At 39.8% G+C, this 23,503-nt stretch overlaps 1 protein-coding gene across 1 annotated transcript; it reads left to right on the forward strand.

Annotated features, from left to right (window-relative positions):
• Positions 1–1,001: 1,001 nt before the first annotated feature.
• Positions 1,002–22,034, forward strand: LOC140305395 (lysyl oxidase homolog 4-like). The gene is made up of 15 exons (XM_072384259.1): positions 1,002–1,131; positions 1,969–2,245; positions 2,334–2,995; positions 3,716–3,927; positions 11,621–11,659; positions 11,765–11,972; positions 12,389–12,569; positions 13,961–14,115; positions 14,210–14,377; positions 14,907–15,069; positions 16,180–16,423; positions 17,614–17,729; positions 17,999–18,135; positions 21,629–21,740; positions 21,849–22,034. Exons 2-15 carry the CDS (start codon positions 1,978–1,980, stop codon positions 21,917–21,919), a joined length of 2,736 nt encoding a protein of 911 aa, XP_072240360.1. The 5' UTR covers positions 1,002–1,131; positions 1,969–1,977; the 3' UTR covers positions 21,920–22,034.
• The last annotated feature ends 1,469 nt before the right edge of the window (positions 22,035–23,503 follow it).

Below are 23,503 nucleotides of genomic sequence, written 5' to 3' on the forward strand. Positions count from 1 at the left end.
TTTTTTAGGTGGGAGTGAGGGATGAGTCAATTCTGGTTTAAGAAAATGAAACAGAATAATTCAATCCTCTTAAAAATCCTCTACATTTCCAACAAGTTGTGTAAATAAATTCCATACTTTTATCTTTTTTACTGAAATTTTTATTCTGGATATAGTTCATGAAGAAGTAAAGCTTTAAGGCCTCATCACTGGGAGGATCTGCTCTCTCTCTCAACTGAGCCACCATTCGTCCCTATTCTTAGACAGAACTTGCTTCAAGTTAGGAGGTGCCACGACTGAAGATGTTATGAAACTCAGCTTCATGCGAAGACGCACGGTTCAAACATGTAGTTTCACTGCACAGCACGTGGTATTTTGTCTTATGACACCACTATCTGTGGGCACAGTGAAGTGTGTTAGTCAAGACTATGTGTGTGTGTGTGTGTGTGCATCTTTGTGCATGAGCGTATGTTTAAGACAATATAATCATTGGGTGGAATAAAAGAGCTCAGAAGCTTCAAGACATAAAGGGGAAAGTACTTTTTTTCACATTAAAAATTGTAACTGATTGTAAGATTATAAAGGGTTGGAATTAGAAACCCAAATAAACTAACATTTATTGGTGTGTCCAGAGCAAATAAGGACAGAATATGGACCGATCTTTATAATGTTATGTCTGTTATTAAGTCTCATGTGTCACATGGATTCAAATATGTAACCAGCCAAGAGGTAGCTGGTGTAGAAGTTCACCACCCTGCTGCAGGGTACATGCTGACAAGTTTTAACTGAGATGCTTTAATTATTGCTCAATCCCATAAATGTTGACACTCAGAGGATAATAGCTCAATCTCTTTTAAGAATTTGGATTATTGTTGTGTGTTTTTATGGATTTCCCTGGTTTATTTCCCTTTTCCAGAAATTGCTTTGATGGGCAGTTGGTGATGTAAAGTAGAAACGTGACCAGAAGAAGAAAAAAAAAACAAGCCACTAAAATGAATAAAATGGGAGGGATTGATGAAGTACTAGATTTGAGGGAGTGACAGAAAAAGAAAAAGGGAGGGAGAAGAAGAGAATAGAGAGAAAGCAGGACCAAACTCCCAGTTCGCTCTCCCTTCTTTCTCCCTGTGACTCCAGGGTGAGATCAACAGATAGGTGAGTTCCACTTCAGCAGTTTTCACTTTCAGCACTTTGCTTCACCTTTTGTTTCACAGTTATTTATTTCCTTCTGCAGGTAAGAGTTGATCCTTGCAGCTGCTTAGATTTATCCATGCTCACCTCTTCTCTAACTAACCCCACTTCAGACCTCATTAGTCTGAGGTATAGACTTTACTTGCACATATTTGCAGAAAAACATATGCGAAGCAGAATATGATTAACCTCTAAATGGAACCTCTAGCATCCTCCAGATCTCTTCTTTCTCAGAATGCTTCTTATCTCAGCTTTCACCTCTCAGTTAGAAGGTAAAGATTTTAAGTGTAGACTGTGGCTGAATTAATCATTGCTTGTCAACCAAACCATCTGTCATAGACCTGTTACTTTATTTATGAGTGAGAACATTTTTTTATGACAGTGTTTATTTGCATTTTTGTCTTTTGGATAAATACAGGCAGCTAAGCCTAACGGTTTGTGGAAAGCCAGAGTTTCCATTGGCTAGATGAAATGGTTACTTTTGCCCCAAAAGGTCCAGACTGTCTCTGGCCTCTGACTGTCCTTTATATGACTATATGATTATTTTTTTACATGTATAAAAACAGCCATCAATCTTTAATTTACTACATAGTGTTCCATGAGGGTTTGAAGAGAAATTCCTAATTATATGTTTGCCACACTGAGGAATGTTAAGTCCCATGGCTGTACATGATTGTTGGGATTTTTGTGGTAACGTGCATATTTACTTGGGGTCTCCAGCTTCGGTATTTTCTTAGTTTTACTTTCGTTGAATGCCACATTTCCATCAGACCTCCTTCATTCCCCGTTTTGCTTTTGCAGCTTTCCAGGATGCTCTCTCTCAGCTCCCTGTCTACACTCCTCGCTCTGCTTCTCCTCTACCCCTCTCAGCTGCCTGCGCAGGAGGTGCTCGTGCGCCTTGCAGGCGTAGGTCGACGTGGTGCAAATGAGGGACGTGTGGAGGTGTTCTATAATGGATCGTGGGGCACAGTGTGTGATGATGAGGTGAATCTTAACCTTGCCAATGTGTTATGCCGGCAGTTGGGCTTTCAACACAGCTATACCTGGGCACACAGTGCCAAGTTTGGCCAGGGACAAGGTACGTCCAGTCAAGAGCACCCAAATCGCTCACTGATATTTAATTTTTCTTGATTGATTAACTCTTGATTAACCCTTTCTTGTCATAGGTCTAATTTGGTTAGACAATGTGCGCTGTAAGGGCACAGAGCTCTCTGTTGCACGCTGTCATTCCAACGGTTGGGGAATCAATGATTGCACCCACAGTGAGGATCTGGGGATCATTTGCAGCCCAGAAAGGAGACCAGGCTTCCCCCCTGCTACTTTAGAGGATGCACCTTCATCCTCAAGACAACAGCCAAGCCAACAAAGACAAATGAATCCATCGCAGTCTGTCTCCCCTCCTGCTCCACCAGCCCATAGCCCATCTTACTCTGCAAGAGGCCATGAGATTGCTCTTCATCGCAACCCAACCACATCCCGCCGCAGCAGCATCTCCCCACAAGAGAATGGCCATGAGATCCAGATCTTGCGACGGAGTCGAGGCGGTTCCAGAGCGAGCCAGCAGGCCAACCCAGCTTTGCCTCGAGGACACCAGCTGCCCTCACGCCTGGCAAATGGTGCATCCTACAGACCGAGACAGGAGACCGAAAGGACCAGTCCACAGGCGTTGAGACAGGAGGCAGCGAGGCAGGTGGATAGACAACCTCAACTTCAACTCGAGTCTGACAGGAGGAGGAGCGACAGGCAGCAGCAGCTCAGCGGGAACCATGTTGAACCAGACCCAGTTATTCCAGACGTGGGACTGGAGACTGATACTCAATACACACAGGTAAAAAAAAACACACAAATAGACACACAAAACCATCTAACACACCCAGTCTGGTTTTGTACAAACTGGTACAGAAATGTCATCTGTGGAGCCACAGACCAGAGGGCATGTATAATTAAAGATGTTCCTAAAACCGGAGCGTCTCTTGATTCAGTCCTTGTGCACCAACAGGGCCTGAAGTTTAGCTCAACCACCAGTGGCTCCTCTCCCAAAGGAAACATCTCAGATTAGAGGAAATTGAGCCATTCATCACTTGTGTTTTCCTTTGTTTTCTTTTCAACTTATAGATGTCACATTTTTAATCATCCTCACATATTCAAGAAACACCATATTTGCTTTTAGTTTCCTTCCTGCTCCCTACAGCACGAAAATTTGGATGATTAGAGAGGGTGATGATTAAAGGGTGTTATGTTTCCGTGTTATTCTTGTCTCGATCGCGTGCTGTCTGCTGCTGTTTATTTAAACTATGTGACAATGTGTTGAGAGTTAAAGTCACGTTTATTAACTCACATTAATCCTGCAGTGTACATCAAAAAAGCTTCTGAAGGGTTGAAGCAGAAGTCTTTAAAAAGCTTGAAGAAAAGCTTGAAGAAAACCCCTGTCAACCCATTTGTTGGTGCAAAATTCTACAATATGAATAAAAATGATCTTCAAAGATAAAACAGCAGGGTTGTCATGTGTTACTAATCTCTTAAAAAGAAAATGTTCTCTCATGGACAGGGATCTGAGAGGGTTCCCTTAGAGGAGGCACGTCTTCGCCCTGTTCTGTCTAGCAGCCATGGGAGTCTGGTGACAGAGGGAGTGCTGGAAGTGAAGCATGCTGGGAAGTGGCGTCATGTGTGTGACCAGGGATGGGACCTGAGCAGCAGCCGTGTCGTTTGTGGCATGTTGGGATTTCCTGCAGCAGAACAGTTTGACCAAACCGCTTACAGGTAAGTGTGTGAGAGTGGATAGGCTCCAGTAAAAGGGGAGGACATCAAAAGGATTGTGCATGCAAATGGGTGTTTGTGTCTTGTATGTGTCTTTATGAAAGGGATAAGAGTGTGGTGGACAACACATCCCTTCACAAGTTAGGCATCCTCTTGCCTGGATTGTTGTTCCAGCCCACCTGTAGTAGAGGTTGACTACAAAACAGTAGTCATTACTATAACCACACTTGGCATAGCATTTCCACGTTGGCATTACTCAAGTTAGGCTATCCAAAGCGTCTGTCTCCCCCATCGGCTGAGTGGGACACAGCTCAGAGCTTTAAAATAGTCCTGAAGAATATGTTATTAATGTCAGATCCAGAATACAGGATTATCATCATCGTCATGGTGTGTCTTTGCATGAAACCTCCATGAAAGCTTCTAATCGTGTGTAATTTACAAACCTGCAATTAAAAGGAATGTGTGCAGCAGCATTTTCTAAAGCGAGATGGTGTGTTACAGAGACTAAGACTTCACTTCTACTGATCTTCAGTATATTTACCAATGAGGCATTAGACTTCTGAGTGCAGCTTTGTCAAAACTATTATCTGACAATGGATCATTGAAAACAAATTACATTTGAAATTGATTTCGTACCAACCATTTGATTTATCAAGATTCATGTCTGATAGAAAAAATGCTAACTAAGGCTTTAGTTTAGCTTATCTTTACTGGTATCCGTGATATCGTATTTGTAGTATAAACTGTCTAAAAAACACCCCCCTGCGACCCTGAATAGGGTGAGAGGGTTAAAAAAATGGATGGATGGATGGATGTCTCAAATACTTTGCATTTCTTCCCATAGATGTTTTCAATCTGCTATAATCCTTATCTTTATACACCCATTGACAGCACCACGTAAGAGCATCGGTAACTGCAGCTGAAGTATTGGGACTTTGGGTACAAAACCAGAACTAAAAGAGTGAACGGTGGTTCTATATTTCTGAGGTGGTCAAAAACACAAATCCAAATAAAAGCTAATGATGTTAGAATATATCATATATATATATATTAGAATATGTATTGTTTGCAAATGCCTTCACTGTATTTATTACAAAGAAGTAACATTTCCTAAGATGTTTAGCAGATCAGCTTTAAAGGTATTACAACAGTCAATGTGCTGCGCCTTAGAATTTGGAGTTCGGACCACAAAAAATCTGAATTACACTTTATTACCTTTGTGTACTTGATGCACCAAGTAAAAAAGTACAAGTGCCTCAAAGTTTGTTTTGCTGCCCTTTATGGAGGGTAAAAAGGCTAAAAGACAGTGTTTTCTATTATTTGATTAATATAACATTTTGTGTTCAGTGTGTGAGTTTCAGTGTCCATCAAAGTGGAACACAAACTAAATATGTCAGCTGTGTTCATAGCTTGTTTTTGCTGCCCCTAAGTGGACAAAACATCAGCTGGTGTAGAGTTAAAAAAACACAGAGGCTGACTTCTGTGCTAGTAGTAAAATTTCAACAGTTGACCAACATAAATTCCTGATTAATTTGTTAGCTTTCTGAAACTAAAGCTGCATTGGGACTGTGGTTACTGCAAAAAAAATCCTCTATGCTCCTTAAAATCAGGAAGCACGTTGAATTCAGTAAAATGAGAGAGAAAAGATCTGAAGTACACTTGTTTCACTAAAAAAAAAAACCCAATGATGACGCTGCTGAGCTGCTGATTTGCTTGTACAGACGAGGAGAAAAGATGATATTTGAACCTTCTGTTAATTATGTTTTAAATTCTTTCACTGCAACAGAAATCATTTTCCTTACTAATAATGCCAGATGTTTATATTGACTTGTAAGGGCGCAACTACTCATACGCTAACTTTGGAAATAAACACCCACTGAAGAACCTACACTATCCTACAAAGTTCTTACAAGTGTGTCATCACAAACCCAACACCTCACTTTCACACACATGCTAATGCATCCCACACTACATCCAAAATTCATGCACACACAAGTATTCATGCAAACACTCACACACATCCAAACACAACCCCCCAGGTGTCCGCCTGTCTAACCACAGAGGTCTTTTTAGGGCTCGACCAACAGGATGGCTGTACTGACCGCTGACCGATTCTGTAGTGTCTAAGTCACCAATCTGCTATAATCTCCTCAGCGGCAGGATACTACCCTCTTCTCCTCAGCTGCCCCATCTAGCAATAAAAATTCTACTAGTGTCTTACTTCCTAGGATTTCTTCACAGCTGTCAGGGTTAGATGGAGCTCTGTGACAAATCTTCACCCATTTTTACTTGACTGGGTCCTTTTAGGTAAGCCAACATCCCTTTCAGGTCAATGGTGGGGTTAATATTAAAAATGTGGCCTTGTTTGGTTTTCCATCATGCAAACCAAATCCAATGCTAACACAGACAACAACAACCTTGAAAAACACCTCAGAGTCGTCTGGAGAAACATCGTGTTTCTTTGCTGAGAACCTAGCCAGCAACCTGTGTAAAGACTGAACAAGGCCAGGAATGTTTGTCTTTTGCCAACCTCCACCCAGCTATGTGGGAGGTGACAGAAGCTGATATTTCTGTCCAATAGTAAACAGATGAAGGAGCGTAGAAAGAATTTTTTTTCAGGACCAGTAGTTTCAGGTTAGTCCAATATTTTGATTGGCCATACTGGCAGTGTAACTCAAGAGGGAAGCGATGTTGGCCAAACTCTTTGGTCATGACTATAGAAATAGACTTGATAGACAGACTGGTTCAAGTTGAATGCAAAATATTTCATGGACATAGACGCACAATAATCTTAACTTCTGACGCCATCTTTGCAGTTTGATAAACAGAGATCTTAAATCACTCTGAAGTTTCTTAGTTCCACAGGGTGTAGTCAATGGACAACGACCAAAATGCAGAAAATTGTAAAAAGCTACAGTACAGTACAGAAAAAACAAGTAATGACAAAAATGGAGACTGTCCACCAAATTTATGTTTTGATGTTTTAAAGGAAATATTTTTTTATTTTTTTTCCATAGATCGACTCAGATTATTTACGTTTTTAGCAGCCAACATTACAAACTGTTCAATGTTACCGGTGGTGTACTGATGGTGCATTTGATGACAAATTCCTTCCAACATCCAACTGGTAAATAGTTAAAGAACACCAATTAGAAGTCAGATTTACTTCTGTCTGACTTGGAGCTCCAACACCAAACCCAACCAGCCTCCAAATGCAGACATTTTCGCTGTTTAAATGTTATAAATAGTCTTTTTGTAACAATGTTTTGAAATGCCCTCCAACTGTATTCCTCAGTGCAGTTACTTTCATTTCCAGTAGTTTGAAAAAAGGAAGAAATATATTTCTGTAAGACCATCTTTGAAAATATGCTGTCCACCAATAACAGATTCAGAACTCTAGTACCCATTAGCAACAGCTATCATAGTTGTTTATCAGGTTACTTCAGCTATGCTTCTCTGTAAAGTTTCAAGCCTTGCATGGTACTTTTGTGGATTTGTAATTTAAGTGGAAGGGGGCCACACATGTTTTTTCACAACAAAGGACACATAATATAGTTTCCTAGTTTTCTAGTTTATTTTTTGTTGGAATACAGTGGTTACAGTGACCCCTTTGATTCCAGTTAGAATCACCATCATTTTAGGCTTCAGACGTATCCAGTTTTTGACTAAGTAACTCGAAAACAGATTCATTTTAAACATTAGTTGTGTTATATCTTGGTATATCTTGGTATTTTCAAAGAAAATATGTGTCAAAATCTCTGTTGTCACATACAGCAGTGGATACAGAAGTTCTATTTCTAAAACTAAATCTTTATAAAGAATATTTTCTAAAAGAAAATTTGCAAGAATTTGAACCAATTCAACCAGTATGTTTCATAACAGTTTCATAACTGTCCTGCTGTGTTGCATCCCATCACATCTTCCTTGTGGAATCCACTGCACAGTCTGTTGATCTGTTCTGTGCACTTAAACAGCTGTAATTATGGTCTGAGAAATCCCCAGATCCAGAATATTCTCTTCGCTGAACCTGTCGCACACCCTAAGCTGATTCAGCACTTCCCTCTCCGTTTGTGTGTTGTTTTTTTATTTTCTTCTTTTAGAGTGACTGCCTTTGTCTCTGACTGTTAAGTTGCTCTGTGCACTTTTACAGATGTTTAAACACTCCCCACTTTGTACAAAAGTACAAAAGGCAAGTTCTAAATTCATTTTCCAGCTCCATTGTTTCATCACATTCACTCTCTTTGAGGCTGACAGTAACTTCTTCAGTTCCTCCAATTTACTTTCACCCCCCTGCTCCTTCTTTCTCCCCTCCTCAGTAACAGCCTTTTTAAAGACCCCGTTTAATGCATTTATGGCAGTTATACTAAAACCCACTTTTCATGGAAAGTACATCATTACGACCCCTTTGAGATTTCCTCCTTTCATGGAGGTTGATAGGACAGTCTAGTGGCTGTTGTGGTGTCAGTATGGCAGCCTGCTTTCTCCCAATTGTTCCACTCAAGCAGCTCTGCATTCATGCAGTAGCCTTTAATAACAGGTTATCTCTGCTTTCTTCACTGTCAGCTCCTTTTTTAAATGTGGGTTTTGGTATTGTGTAGTTGCATAAAGAAACCTAGCATCCAGCTGAAGATGCTATGAAATGAAAGTTTTGGCTTGGTTAAAATGATTTAGCAGTAGTTCTGTGATCACAGCCTCTTTGCTGCTTGTTGCTGTGGTTCCCATACTGGCCTTTGAATCAAGACAGAGAGCCTCAAATCAATTTTAATCTGATTTCCAACCTAACAGTAAATGTTACACTCCTTCACACCTTACCTTTTGACTGAAATGTATCTGAAAAAAGAAAAAACTTTCCTCTTTTTTCTTCCAATGAAGTTGAGCAAATCTCATAAAAGTTGGAGACATCACTCTTACATCACTCATTCCGTGTTTCCCAGCATACACTCATAACGTTGGGTAACGGCACTGGGTTTAAAGGGCTCTGTTTTTACAGAGACAAGGCAGGGAAAGTAGATATGTACGTGCATATTTTCATGTCTGGTGTGTGTGAACCAACATGCTACTGCTGAACCACAAAGCAGACACTGCCAAGCAGAGCAGGCAATTATATGGGTAGCACTCTCACCCCTCCTCCCCTCCGCCTCCAAACCATGAACTAACACCCCCTCACAGTCTGTCTCTCTCATTTTGATTTACCACTGTGTTGTATAACACTTTAAATAGTGCAAACACACACAGATCAACTCTCACAAACAAGAGGACAGTCCCAAGCAAATAATTGGAAGAATTTTTAAAAAGTATGTGAAAGAAATAAGGAAGGAAATAGCCCAAATTACATTTTCTATGTCACATCAAATTTTGTGTTCCATCCAACTGAACAACCGCAGACAAATTTAATTTAATCACTGATGGTATTTAAAGGTTGCCTCCCCAAAAAATGAATGAGGAAAAAAATCCTGTAATGTTAGTAACAAAAGCAGCATACTGTGATTAAAACGTAATCTGAGCATTTTGCAGTTAGAAAGGCCCATTGTCACTGCCATGTCATCACATCAAGTTGTTTTGTGAGAAACACACAGGCTGACTTAATCCACCCTACTCCTTCAACCTCCAGATTAAGGCTTGTTTCAGCCCAGTCTCAAAGAAATAAAACCTGTTATATGCACGTTTATACATGATTTAAAGATGTGGCATTGTCACAATCTATGGTTGTAAATTGTGAGATAGCACCAGATCCCTGAGGTGTCTTTTTTTTTTTTTAAGGTTAGTGTGACATAAAATCATGACCCATGAATTGTAAAATGTATAAGACACAACTATGTGAACATCCCAGTTCTGTTTTGTGTACACAAAAATCACGGTGACAAAGAAAAAAAACACAACTCTGTAACCATTGTTACATTTAGATCTAACCTTGTAAATTCACAGGTGAGACTGCAGTAGAAAAGAAAAGAATGGAATGAAATAGCAAGTGGGAGGGGAAGTAGAATTAGTGCAAGGACTGCGAAAAAATGTCAAACGATCTCATGCGGGTTCATAGATAAGAACCATCTGTCTTTCTTTCCTTCCACCTTCTAAACATTTGCTGCCATGTGAACACGAGTGAGAAGTGAAAAGTTGACATCATTATGACTGAGAGATGTATCGGCACTTTGAACGTCAACGTGCTGATGAATCAAAAAGTAAACTAACCAACACAGATATTTCACTTTGTGATTTGAGATCAGTTCACATCTTTCCTGGCTGATAAGGCAGACACTGAGTATGTGGCCATAGTACTGAAAACCACTAAGATTATAGGCCACGTATCTGCAATTGACTTGATTGGGATGATCACACGGAAACAAAATGGAAACAGAATGGAAAAGTTATAAATTTGGCTTGTCTTTTCATAGCAAAATACTTTTTAGGTGTGACATGTTTGTGCCAACACGACCGGTCATCTTAACTGTTTTACAAATTGCCTTTAGGTAAGGTTGTAGTGCAGTTACAATCCAAATAGAATCAAGGATTTGGTGTTTCTTTGCCGCTTTGACTCTCTTCATCAAATACAGGTAAATGCTTAATTCTACCAGACTGTAAATGTAGTTTAGTCACTGCTGGATTGGAGCAGAAATCAGAAAACAAAATGTGGTGATACACACATGAAGGTGATGGGGACATTTATGTGCTGTTTAAGAACTCCTCACAGTTTTTTTCTTAGATTATAAACTACTTGTGATGCACATGTTCTGCATGGTAGTTTATATGGCTTAGGATTCCTATTCTGTTTTCATTGTAAGTTCTTCCAGTCTCAAAGACATTTGAAAAATGATCAGTGAAATGGGTTTTCCTGGCAAGAATAAATCTCTTATTTTAGTTTCCCAAATATTTAATTGCATCATGAATCTGGTTGCACAATAAACTTTCCTCTTTTCTATACTCGGTGTTCTGACTCATTTTATTCAGTCTCATTCATAAAGGGCGTCAGTCACACTGCACCTGTCTGTGGTCACACTGGCTGATGCAAGTGGTCAGCTCTAATGTGTGCCTGCATGGGAGTAGTGTCCAGGCTTAAGGGGGCCTCATTTTATGTATAAACACCATTTCCCATTTGGATGCGACTCTAGTTTAAGGTAATGCAAATTAAACTAGACACAGTTTAGACAACCCTGTTGGAGTTGGCAGACCTCAATAAGGGTTCTTGCAGGGTTTAATGTATAGTAGTCTATTCATACTTTATTCGTATGTTTTTCCACATGGATGCCTCAAGCCAGACGTTCACTGTAGACTTAAAGACAAACAGTGAAACAGAAATACCCATGAATATAGAGCTGGAAGATCTAAAACTTATGTGAAAAGAAGGGGATGGATTGACAGGGACTAGAAAAAAAGAAGACAAAGAGTTTTGTGAGCCAACATTTTAAATCTTTCTTTCCTTCTCACTTTTTGTCTCTGTGGGCTGAGATCAGTCGAGGCACAGACGCCTTTCTCAGCATCTTGTGCGTTCTTCATATTTGCCGTTTATGTTTATGCATTTTATGCATTTGTACAAAGTTTAACTTTGTTTATTTTAAGTTTGATAGACCAAGTGGTGGGGTGGGAATTTCATACTGTGCTGACTGTGGGAATGTATCGAACAGCTGGTTGTTTAGTCTACTCAGTGTAGTGTTGTTACTCCGATCTAAAAATCTTGAGTTTGATGTTTTCTTTCTTTCAGGAAACTGTGGGACTCTAAATTAGCTGATCCTTCATCAAGGTAACAGCAATATCTGCTTTTTAACTTAATCCATTGACTAATGTGACAAATCACAAACCTGTGTACTATCACTCTGCTCATTCTTCCACAACATTCCCTTCCCAGGCTGAGGACACAGATCACTAAGAAGGCTTACTGGGTGGAAAAGGTGCAGTGTCAGGGTGTGGAGGTGTCCCTATCGCAGTGTCACGCCCAGCTGTCCTTCCCCAGGGGTGATGTACCCTGCAAGGGGGGGATGCACGCAGTAGTCCGCTGTGTCCCCGGATCCCAGTTCACACATTTTGGCAGAGCACCTGCTCCACCTGCTGTCCCAGTAAGTGTGGTATTGTTCAGCACTACATATTCTGTTCCATTTGAAGTCACCGTTGGACATTTTTTCTCTCACTAATTAATTAACATTTCATATTGTCTTTGTTTGATTAGTACAAAAATTCCCCAAATATATTCACTAAGCAAGGCAAGGTTATTTTCCACACGTTTCCAATATTGTGTCAAGCTAGAAATGTCTGGCACAGATTTTCACACAAACAGCAGCATATTTTAAAGAAAAAGAGTAAAACCTGCTATAGAATTATGACAAACAAAAATGTATATCCTGTAACAAATATTAGGAATTAATTTAATGATTCAATTTCAAGCATGAGTCTAGACAAGCTTACCAAGTGGGAGACTTCCACATAATTTCCCAAACTTGCTTTTCTCACCTAAACTCTCCCTTTTGTTTCTCAGCCTGTCGTGCGTCTGAAGTCCGGGCCCCGTCTAGGAGAGGGTCGGGTCGAAGTGCTGAAAGAGGGCAAGTGGGGCACCGTGTGCGACCATCTGTGGGACATCAGCGCCGCCAGTGTGGTCTGCAGAGAGTTGGGTTTTGGGACGGCTAAAGAGGCTATCACTAGGGCTCAGCTGGGACAAGGTAAGACAGGACACAAACAAAGCCACACACATAGTGGGCACACAGTCAGATTGCACTTTGAAGTCTTTCATGTGCTTTCCAGAGACGAATTTAGATTTTAGCTCATAATGTTTCGGGAGGTCATTGTGGGATATGCTTATGTGTTTGAACAAAGTTATAACCAGGTTGTGTCTTTTTGGCCCAAGTTTGCAGACAGCCTCATTCATAAAGCATACGCAGTATAAAAAAACGGCTATGTGCTAAAGGTTACAGACTTTGATCCAATGCCTGACTTCACCATGCATCCAAAGTATGATCAGTTTAATTCAGTCATTCCTTTAGACTAAACACCTCTCAGTCTAAATGGCTGTTCCTGAGGGCAGCACTCCAACTCCATGGACTTGAGCAGACAAATAAACTCAGAGAAAATGATAACAGCCTCACTTTTGCTTCTCTCACAGTTGATTATCAAGGAACTCTACCCATGACCAATTACACAAGTGTACACAACACTAAGAAAGTCCAGCAACCAAAACAATGGCATGTGTTGCTGTCAAAATAAACTTGTTGAATGAGAAAAGTTGCTCAGCTTTGAAACCAGGATGTCAGGCAATCAGTACTGAGTAGGAGCAAACATTCAGATGTAATTGTTATGGAAATGCTTTTGGTGTGGGTGAGAAAATATAGCTTCTGAACCAGGAAGTGTACAGTTACAGTAAACATTTTTCTAGAAAAGAACATGGACCCCCACTTTCGCACACTCTCTGACTCTCATTTTTTCTCGCCATACCTCAGCAGTAACTCTATAATCATGTTAATTTCCTCCCATTATCTTTCTACCCAAATAAGCACATAGCACGTCCTTTAATGGTGGGTTCACTTCCTTCTCTCTACTTTTCTTAATTAAGAAAGTCGTGGAAAGCATTTCAGTGTTACTTTTAGGGTTCTATTAAACTAGGTGATATGGTCTGAATAAAGAACATGGTCGAGTGTCAGAATGGAGTTTTGTGGCTTTGAATGTCTCAAGCCAGTTTATGAGTTGAGTGAACGTATAATGTAGAAGCTCTTGACTTGTGCAGTCAGAGAAAGACAACTTCAAGCTTGATGACATCATTAGCTATTTAAGGCCAAATTATAGGGCTTTAACGGGCTGCAGCCTGGGCTTCGTACACCTACGCAAACATCATGTGTTGAAAGATTTTTCTCTATTTTGCAATCTATTTTGGTCTATAAAGCAGAAAGCTCCATGGCTGAGCCACATCAGAGGTTCACATCTGGGCCTTCAGTTCCTTTCTGTGGACATTTGTGGCTGCAGAGCCAACAGGTTTTTATGCAAAGTTGTGTGGTATCACTGTTTTCATGTGGCCTTTCACTGGCAATTAGTCAAGTGTTGCTCCATGCTCTCTCTGCAGGTACTGGTCCCATCCACATGAACAGTGTCCAGTGTACAGGCAGGGAGAAGTCAATTACAGAGTGTATCTACAAACCAGTGCCACTTTACAGCTGCAAGCACAGCCAAGATGTGGCAGTCCGTTGCAACGTGCCTCTCACTGGCATGCAGGCCACTGTGAGAAATACACACAAAAACACACTTCTGTAGCCACAGTACAGGAATATTCTTGCACTGGCACGGGAACATTGTTTCTTCCCTACACATTCAGGTGCGTCTGGCAGGAGGCAGAGACCCTGGAGAGGGCCGTGTGGAGGTGCTGATGGAGGTGGGAGGAGTAAAGCGCTGGGGCTCGGTATGCAGTGAGAACTGGGGCTTGAATGAAGCCATGGTGGTCTGTCGTCAGCTTGGCTTGGGCTTCGCCTCAACAGCTCATCAGGTAAAAAACAGGATTCACCATGTTTTTCTGTCTTTTTCTGTGTCTGAACTTTTGTTCTTTGTGCTCTTATATTTCCTCCACTCTCTCCATCCTGCCATTTGTATGTCTGTGCTGTGTTATTACAGAGGCCTGAGGTAATTACAGGCTTCTCAAACGTCCACTTCCAGTGCACCGAAAATAAAAGAGGGAAAGTGAGGCGAAGAGAGCTCGGGGGAAATTCACAGTGCAAACAAACTGAAAATAGAATGGTTCATGGAAAAGGCAGTGCGAGTGTTTTCAGGGGTGCTGCTGGGAGCATTTAACAAGCAGTTTTAAAATTGTGAATAAGAGGGGAAAATGTGATAATGTGTACTGATAGTGACTATAAAAAAATTAGAGTTAGTGTTTGCAGCAGAGGCTGCTATATGCCCTCAGTTCTGTTATTTTTTACAGGACTTCATGTAATGCCAGATGGTTTAAAACTAAAATAAGCCCAATGATTTTGATGATTTTGAGTACAAATGTGTTCTCCTCTTTCTTTTATGTACAGGAGACCTGGTTCTGGCCAGGATCCTCAGATGCCAGTAAAGTGGTGTTGAGTGGGACTCACTGCATCGGCACGGAGATGTCTATTCAGCAGTGTCGCAAAAACACACAAGTCTACTGTCCCAGAGGAGGAGATGGCAGAGCTGCAGGAGTCACGTGTGTGGAGGGTAAGTCCGAAACCAGCAAACATACTGAAATGACTGTTTATGCTACCTTGTGATTGTAAAAGGGAACTACAGGTGTGTACAGGTGTTTGGGAGAACTACTAGTGCATGAAACCAGTATTAACGCCTTGTGGTTATTGATCTCCACCAGCCAATGAAGCTGCAAAAATAGGATGAAAATCTAACCTTTTCATCTGATAGTTGAGGTAAGGTCTGTCAGTTTTCGTCATTCAGCTTGTTAGTATCAGTTAGGAAACTTAAATGTTTTGAAAGTGTAAAATATCAGGACTATAGAGTTCAACAATAGAAAAAATACTTTTTTACCCCACTTATCTCTGTTAGACTTAGTTTAAGTAGTTTAGTTTAGCAGCTGAGCTATAGCTGCAACTGGAATAAGACCTTTAAAGCCTACAGAAGCTGTAGTTGAGTCACAGAGGACTTGTTTCTAATGCCATTTATACAATGTTTATCACTAATGTACAATAAAGCTTATGCACTAAAGGTGGTTTTGGTCTGTTTCACAGAAGGCTTGATGCACTTTTGGAAACACTTTTACCAAACGTGTATGCAAAAATACAAATGGCAAAAATTCAAATGAAATGGCTTTCAGTTTGTGCCAGCAAATGATAACATGATGTAAATTAGTTGTGCCGACAAAGATATAATATATAATCTCAAATATTTTCAGAAATTAAAGTCCTTTCTGATGAAAGAGCTCTTTCCATTTTCCTCTTGTGGATGTCCACCACCGTTGTTTTTTCATCTTCTAGATTTGTTTCCTGTTAGAGTAATTACTTCTTCTAATAAACTACAAGCATGAGCCACGTCGCTTGTACCACCACCCTCTGGCAACAGTACTCAGTCTAGTTTGTTTACTTTAAACCTGTCTATGTGGAAGTATCTGATTTACATTTTTTGCCACTTGTCAAAATATACAGATTTGCTTTACTTGTGAATGGAAATACGGTTAGTTATAGATGATGAAGACCTCAGAAAAACAAGCAAGTATAATGTATGGAATTCAAAAAGATTTTTTTTTCCCCAAAGCAGTTTTAAATGAGCTAAACACAAGATTGGAGAGATATTCCTTTACTTAAACTCTGACTCTTGCAGCTGCTCCTGACCTTGTGGTGGATGCTCAGCTTGTCCAAGAGACCGCATACCTGGAGGATCGACCTCTCCACCTGCTGACTTGCGCTAATGAGGAGAATTGCCTGTCTTCTTCTGCTGCAAGAATGAACTGGCCCTACGGGCACCGCCGCCTGTTGCGCTTCTCTTCCCGCATCATGAACATGGGTCGCGCTGACTTCCGACCTCGAGCCTCCAGAGAAAGCTGGACATGGCATCAGTGTCACAGGTAAGATTGGGAAGGTTCCATAACCTGAAACAGATATTTACAGTTTCTCCTAGAGACTGTTGCTTCTCTTAGCAGAGCTTTGAAGTTTTCACTAAATTCTTCATATTGCTATATGAAGTGTTTCCATTCTTCATATTGCTATAGGAAGAATTTAGTGCAGCTCAGATTGGAAAAATATCTAAATAAAATTACTCTTAATAACTCTTACTCTTGCATGTAGGAGAAACAATGGTGGCTACTAAAATGTGAAAGGCCTCCTTTTAAGCTAGTGTTTGTTTTGTCCATACTGGGATACTGTCCTTGCAACATGGAAGGCTCGGTGGATGAGGACCCACGCCGTCAGTGAATATAAATCAGTAATTCTAAACTAATAAAAACACAATGATTCTTCACATTGTTGTAAATGCTAAACACTGGCACTCTAAATCAGCAGCTGCTCTTTTAAGACCTTCAACCAGATGTGGTGATTTTAAGAGCTGCAGGGTTTGGTCAAAAAAGAAACATTGTGCAACCTCATCCATGTCACAGCACTCTTATGTAGCGGCACAATATATAAACGCATTTCAGATACTTACAGGGGCTAAAATGTTGAATGTCTGCAGCTCCAGATGAATGGCATCTTAAGATATGGGGAGTGAAATAAGACCCCTCTGTGCAGCATGGAGAACCAACATTTTTTCAGATCTTGACTATAAATAGTCAGACACATATAAAAGTCTGTTATTCAACACAATAAACACAACTCCAAACTGAAGTTTACAATAAACATCCTCCTCACTGGTTACCCAGTCGTTACTGTCAGAACCATGACTGTCGTCTGAGCAACCTGGCTTCTTATCTCAGTGGTTGTGGTTCTGTGTCCCAGATCAAGAAGCACAGCCACAACCCAATCACTACCTCGTCAACCAGCAAACACATGGTTTGACTTTCATTTGGTGGTGTTTGTTCTGGGAAGGGTTCTGTGATGAGGGAAAGAGCAACACCAAACTGATATCTATCTGTTCCCCTGGGCTTTCTCAGTTGTTGACTGTGTCTGCCTGACGCCTTCATAGAACCATAACAGGATTTATGGACGCTGTGTTTCAAATAAACATAGTCTTTTTCTTGAGAATGTGATGCAGATGAAGACAAAAACAGCAGCGTGCTGGATGGAAATCTTTCTCATGCTTTTTTTCATGCATTATTTTCAGACACTACCACAGCATCGAGGTCTTCACCCACTATGATCTGCTCACCCTCAATGGGACAAAGGTGGCTGAAGGTCACAAAGCCAGCTTCTGTTTGGAGGACACCTACTGTCCCGAGGGTAAGACATGATTATACATTAATTATGCATAAGTCAGCACTGTAAATGAGAGCAGACTTGTAACATGACAATACAAAAGTGTAATCTTTTTGATGAGCACTCAGTGTCAGACTGTAATTTCACCATGGATCCATTAAAAAAAACTCGAAAAAAAAACCCAGCTTTTCTAGTTATTTTGACCATGGTAGACATTTAGATGAATATGGACACCTCACAGACTTCGCTTTTTTATGTCCACTCATATGTTTCAAACTGTTTTGTACCCCCAGGTCTACACAAGCGATTTGCCTGCTACAACATGGGACAACAGGGTATCTCAGTCGGCTGCTGGGACACTTACCGTCATGACATTGACTGTCAGTGGATTGATGTCACAGACGTGCGACCCGGTGAATACATCTTTCAGGTCAGTTTATTACAAAAAATGTCAAATAAAGTAAATCATCAATGCAGTTTCACATCTGAATGTGTAATAACCATAATGATCCACAGTGTAAAACATAGCAGTTTAAAAAAAAAGACTTTTAACTTTTAACAAGCCTACCACAAGTGTCCTGATATACTGGACACATGTTGATTAGACACATATAATAACATTGTGATTTGATCTCAGCTAATAAATCAAAACATCTAATTTTCAAGCCTTATATTGATATCTCAATCGTATCGTGAATGCCACCACAATCATGTATTTCAAATCAGATATCAAGAAAGCCCTACGGTCTACACATCCCATTATGTGTAACTCATAACTGTAACTCATTATAAAATAATCTGTAATAACTATATTTTCTGTTTTAATTAAAAATTTTTTAGAGATTATAAGAAAAGTTATATCACAGGACTACAGGGGACAGTGTAGACGGTGGAGTTATAAAGCAGACTGTTGCGTCAGAGAACCAAGTTTGAGCCCAAACAAATACAAGACTGGACAATGACTTTTGACTTTTTTACTTTGTGGTCAGCAGAGGTTGGTTGAGATTATAAGTGAAAATACGTGGCCTCAAAGAATATTGGGTAAAATTATAATAAAAACATGGTTAGGATTAAAAAAAAACACATGGTTCAGCTTGAATATCAATGAATGTACAGGTCTAGTTTGTTTCATGTTGGCTGAGAGCCACCCTATACAAAACAAATAGCAACTTAAAACGTTGCCATCTCACGATTTCTTCCCTTTTATTGTGACACTACTCTTACATTTGTACCTATTACACATTTTCTCGTGAGACTGAGATATCAGCTACTGCATCAATCTACTGCAGTCACATTGCTGTTAGTTTAGCTGAGAATAAAAAGCAGAAAATAGGTCATTCTAATGTAGTCTTCATGGTGAAGTAGCACCATTGCTCTTGGTTTCAACTTCTTATGTCAGGAATGGAAGCAAAGAGCAGCAAATTCAGGGGTTGTTTCAACATCTGAAAGCACACATGAGATAAAAGCTGTGATAAAAGACTGTAATTTTAGCTAAATGACTCTTGGCTGTATTTCCAGTCATTCAGGTGTATAGTATGTATGTAGTTTCAAGGGTGTGTGGGTATTTAAGGAAAGGGAATTTAGTCTGGATTTATATAGGAAGTAGACCTGCTATTAGTCACCCTTTCAGAGTGCGACCTGTTGGCAGTGGAAAAGCCCTGTCAGCCCTTTGCATTTGCACAACTTTTCTATTTAAAAGCCTAACTTGTCCACGTCCTGCCTATTCCAGGATACCCAACATGCTGTGATCTTCTCATCTGTCCTCCCTCTCTGTCATTTGTTCTATTTTTTCCTGTCAGTCTGATGGCAGCAACACGATAGTGTTTACAGTTTCTAATTATTTTCTGAGTGTTTACATGAAATCAAAATGTTTATGTTTGACTCACGTGTCTACGTGGACTGTATTTACACAACATACCGGAGTGGTATGGCTTCACTGTATGAGCCTGTAGACATGCGATATGCATATCATCAGGAAAAGCCAAGACATGGTGACCCAGCAGCACTTTGTGGTCATCATTGTGGTGTAACAGTAGATGAGCTTTTCATAAACTGTTGTAAGAAGTGAGAGGCTGAATGAGGGCGTAGATCCCTGTATCCCTTGCATGCTGCTGGGCGTTTCTGTGTCTTCGCATCGCAGGGTGGCAGCCATTTTTAGTACCATACATTAAGGCTGATGAGTCACGCTGCGCTTCTTGATTGCCTCAGATTGCATCAAAAAAATTTGCTGCATAACCTCACAGACTTTTACATGACAGTGACAGCCTTTCATTGTTCTGTAAAACCAGCTGTGCGCCCTTTGTTTCACATTATTACAAGAGTTTTTAAGAGGGCATCAGCTGCCACCAAGTTAATGTGATGTTTTACACCGGGACTATAAAGTAGGCTGAAATCACTTGCTACTCTCAAGTTACAATTTAAAAATATAGGAAAAAGGTTTCTGATACTAAATTTGGCCTAAAATGTAATGAAAAAGAATCACAGTTATTAATATTTTTCATCTTAAATCTTTGGCTGTAAATATAATTGGAACCACAAAACTTAAACAGTACGTACAAAATGAAACTGGGTTGCTTTATTGAATATGTGGTCCAGTTATCTGTTTGATGTGTGCATAAGGAAAATTCATTTGTGCTTTTCTTATATATGGCAGGCAGACAGACAGGGTGGAAAACAACAAACCATGGCAACAGTCTAATGATAGGCTCCAAACCCCAAACTGTCATCTGCATCTCTGAGTTTTTTTTTCCTCTGCACACAGATAACAGTGGAAACTGATGTCATACATTGCTTGAATTTAAACGAAATGGGTCATATAGCAGAAGAGAAAACAATAGGCATGTGGGTTCTTAGTTGGGAAAAAACTGTTATTTCATAACTGTCTGAAAAAAAGCTTTTTTTCATTAAAAGATACCCTCTGCAAAGTTATTAGCCCAGACAGAAAGTTACTGTACTTTCTACTACTGCCAGGCAGCCAGAGCAGCCTCCAGGAAGACAAGAAATAGTCCCATTCATTTAAAAGCAACTCAACTATAACTCCAATATAAGCCAAAAACATTTAAATTTTCATTTTTAACTTTGATAAATAAATAAATAAAATGAAACATTAGTGGCTTTCAGAAAAATAAAATGTTTGCCTTTGTTATCTTTGGAGAGACTTGTCTGCATAAACAGGCAAAATGAAAGAGAAAGGTTTGGCATTTTGGCTACGTTGTAGGTTATGGTCTCTCTGGATGCTGTGGGAACATGGATTGTAGGGCCCACCATATTCAGTGACTGAGTTTGGTTTGTATTGGATTACTTAAGCCAGACTTACTACCCCTGGATGTTGAACCAAGCCTGCCCTCTTTCACTGATTTATTTCTTAACTTTTTTGGAGAGAACATCAAGTTACAGTGGCAGATGGTGGATAGCTTAGTGTAACTATTTCTTTGCAGATTATATGATCCTGTTTCCATCGTAGAGCTGTGATCTCCAGCTTGCACTGAGTCTGTTTGCAGTGGGGTGCAGCTGGGATAACATCTACTCTGGAGTATGATGGGGTTTCACTCATGAGTTACAGAGGAGTTAGAGTGAGAGTCAGTCATGGTGAAGAAAGCTTTTGATTTTTTGCTAACCTGGGACAGACCAAGAATGCCTCAATATTCCCCTAAAAAAGCTTGAGAAGGTTGCCAGAGAGGGGTCGATTTGGTAAGCTGTGAGTAGACTGCTGCTCTCTGAACTTCTAGTAATGGATGAATGATAGATGGTCACTGGGGTGCCTATGAATATACAAGCTCTTGTAATATGTTAAAGTAATTTAATGTAAGACAATGTAATTATTGCATAAAATGTCTTTACGTGTCTTCTCTAATAAAATCTGATTCAGAAAGGAATAACTTTAATCTTGCTTCATCTTATATTTTGTTTGTACTCTTGTACAGGTGGAGGTCAATCCTTCCTTAGACATGGCTGAGTCCGATTTCCAGAACAATGTAATGCGCTGCCGGTGCAAGTACGATGGAGCACGGGTTTACCTCTTCGGTTGCCATGCAGGTACCGCTGCATGTTTTTTTCAGTGCGCACAAATCCCCTGACGATTACTCAACCTGTCTGTTTCTGTGGTTATTTTTCTTGTCTTACGTCTTCATCTGTTCCCATCAGGTGATGCTTACAGCGCTGAGGTGGAGGACCTGTTTGACCACCAGCGTCAGATTTCCAGCAACTTCCTGTGAATTATGGAGCATCTAGATTTAAGAGCAACTGTACAACTCCTCACCACACCTCAAAACGTCAGGGGAGGGAGAGTGAATGACAATGGCATGCCAATAAATAATGAAATAAGGGTCAGAGGAGGGCAAAAGTGAGAAAGTTTGAGAGGGATGGAGGGACTTGATGCAAAAATGTCTTATTAGGATCCTGTGGCTGATTGTAATCAGCTTTTCTGATAGGGGATAAGAAAGGAAGAAAAAAGGTGAAGTAGACCAAAGTCACCAGCATCTTGTCACCATGATTTATGAAACGTAGAGTAGTTTACAATTCATCTTTTTTTATTTTAACAAATTTGTTTAAAACATAACCACAATTAAACGTAATGACATGAAGGCAGAAAAGAGAAGAACTTTTACAGTGCATCACCAGACTGTCCATGTGATACTAACACAGGGAAATTATGTACAAAACTCTGTAAATTCCTTCTTTGCTTTTACTGTCCACATTACAAAATGCAGTATTTACTGTCAAAACTGTGTGTGTTTTTGTTTTTCAATCAGATTTTTTTTTTATTATTCTCATGGTGCTATTTTGCCTTTTTTTGAATAAATATTGTATTGTATTGCAAATGTATTGTCATGTACAGTTTTATATTACCTCTCTGGAATATTGTTCTTCAGGTCTCTAATTTATGCAGAATTTTAATGTACTTTGAAGATGAAACATGTTTGTATTGTTCATTTTTATCATAACTTCTTTTATTTTGTTTGTGCTTTACCTGTTAAACATCGGTAAAAATAGATGAGATCTGGTTGTACTACGGCGTTGCGCTTAACAGCACTTGGTAACGGTAATGGAAGAATAAAGTCAGATTGACAAACTGTTTGGTCATTTAAGGAATGGTTATTTGACTTTAGACTTTTCAAATGCAAATATCAAAGAGAAACAATGATTAAAGTTACAGTTTCCGCAGAGGATTCCGGAGATCTGTTTATCAGCTAAAAGAATTATTTGGATCTTGGCCTAAACCTAATGGAGGTTTTTTGTTCTCATTTCCTGTCCACCAAGTTCAATTAAATTTAGCCGAGTCTTTGTGTAGTCTCACTGAGAAACAAGCAAGCAAACAGAAGGAAATTATCACATACCTCAACTCTTTCCTTAAAGATATAAACTAGTCTTACTTCTTTTATAATGCCCACTGATGATTCAGCTGGGGATGAGTCTGTCACTATCTGTCAGGGCCTTCAGATTGAGTCAGTGTACAAATACAAATCTTTGGATTCATATTTGAGAGTTATCTTACTTTAGAACCTAAAAATCATCAAATGGTAAAAATCTGATGTTAAAACTGGGATATTTCTTTAAATCAATTGTAAGACAGGCTTGTTGCTGCCACTTTTCTGTCTGTAGTCGATTATGGTGATGTCATTACATGTATCGTGGAGCACCAAGGCTCATCACAAACTTTAAAACCCTCACACACCACTACATATGATATGCTCTGGTAGGATGATCTGCTTTGTGCTTCCATAAACTCAAACACTGGTATATTCTTGTTCATAAAACTTAGAACTTATCTACGGACTCATATATATTTCAATAAAGTG

Source organism: Leuresthes tenuis, unplaced genomic scaffold (genome assembly GCF_036924035.1).
Source record: "Leuresthes tenuis unplaced genomic scaffold, fLeuTen1.0.hap1 SCAF_4, whole genome shotgun sequence".
NCBI classification, from domain to species: domain Eukaryota; kingdom Metazoa; phylum Chordata; class Actinopteri; order Atheriniformes; family Atherinopsidae; genus Leuresthes; species Leuresthes tenuis.

What these genes read in the sequence shown, in the direction of transcription:
- LOC140305395 (XM_072384259.1), top strand. Translation starts at nt 1,978, where the DNA reads ATGCTCTCTCTCAGCTCCCTGTCTACACTCCTCGCTCTGCTTCTCCTC. An exon ending in TTAGCTGATCCTTCATCAAG is followed by an intron (nt 11,660 to 11,764) that starts GTAACAGCAATA and finishes TTCCCTTCCCAG; the next exon opens with GCTGAGGACACAGATCACTA. An exon ending in CTGCTCCACCTGCTGTCCCA is followed by an intron (nt 11,973 to 12,388) that starts GTAAGTGTGGTA and finishes TTTGTTTCTCAG; the next exon opens with CCTGTCGTGCGTCTGAAGTC.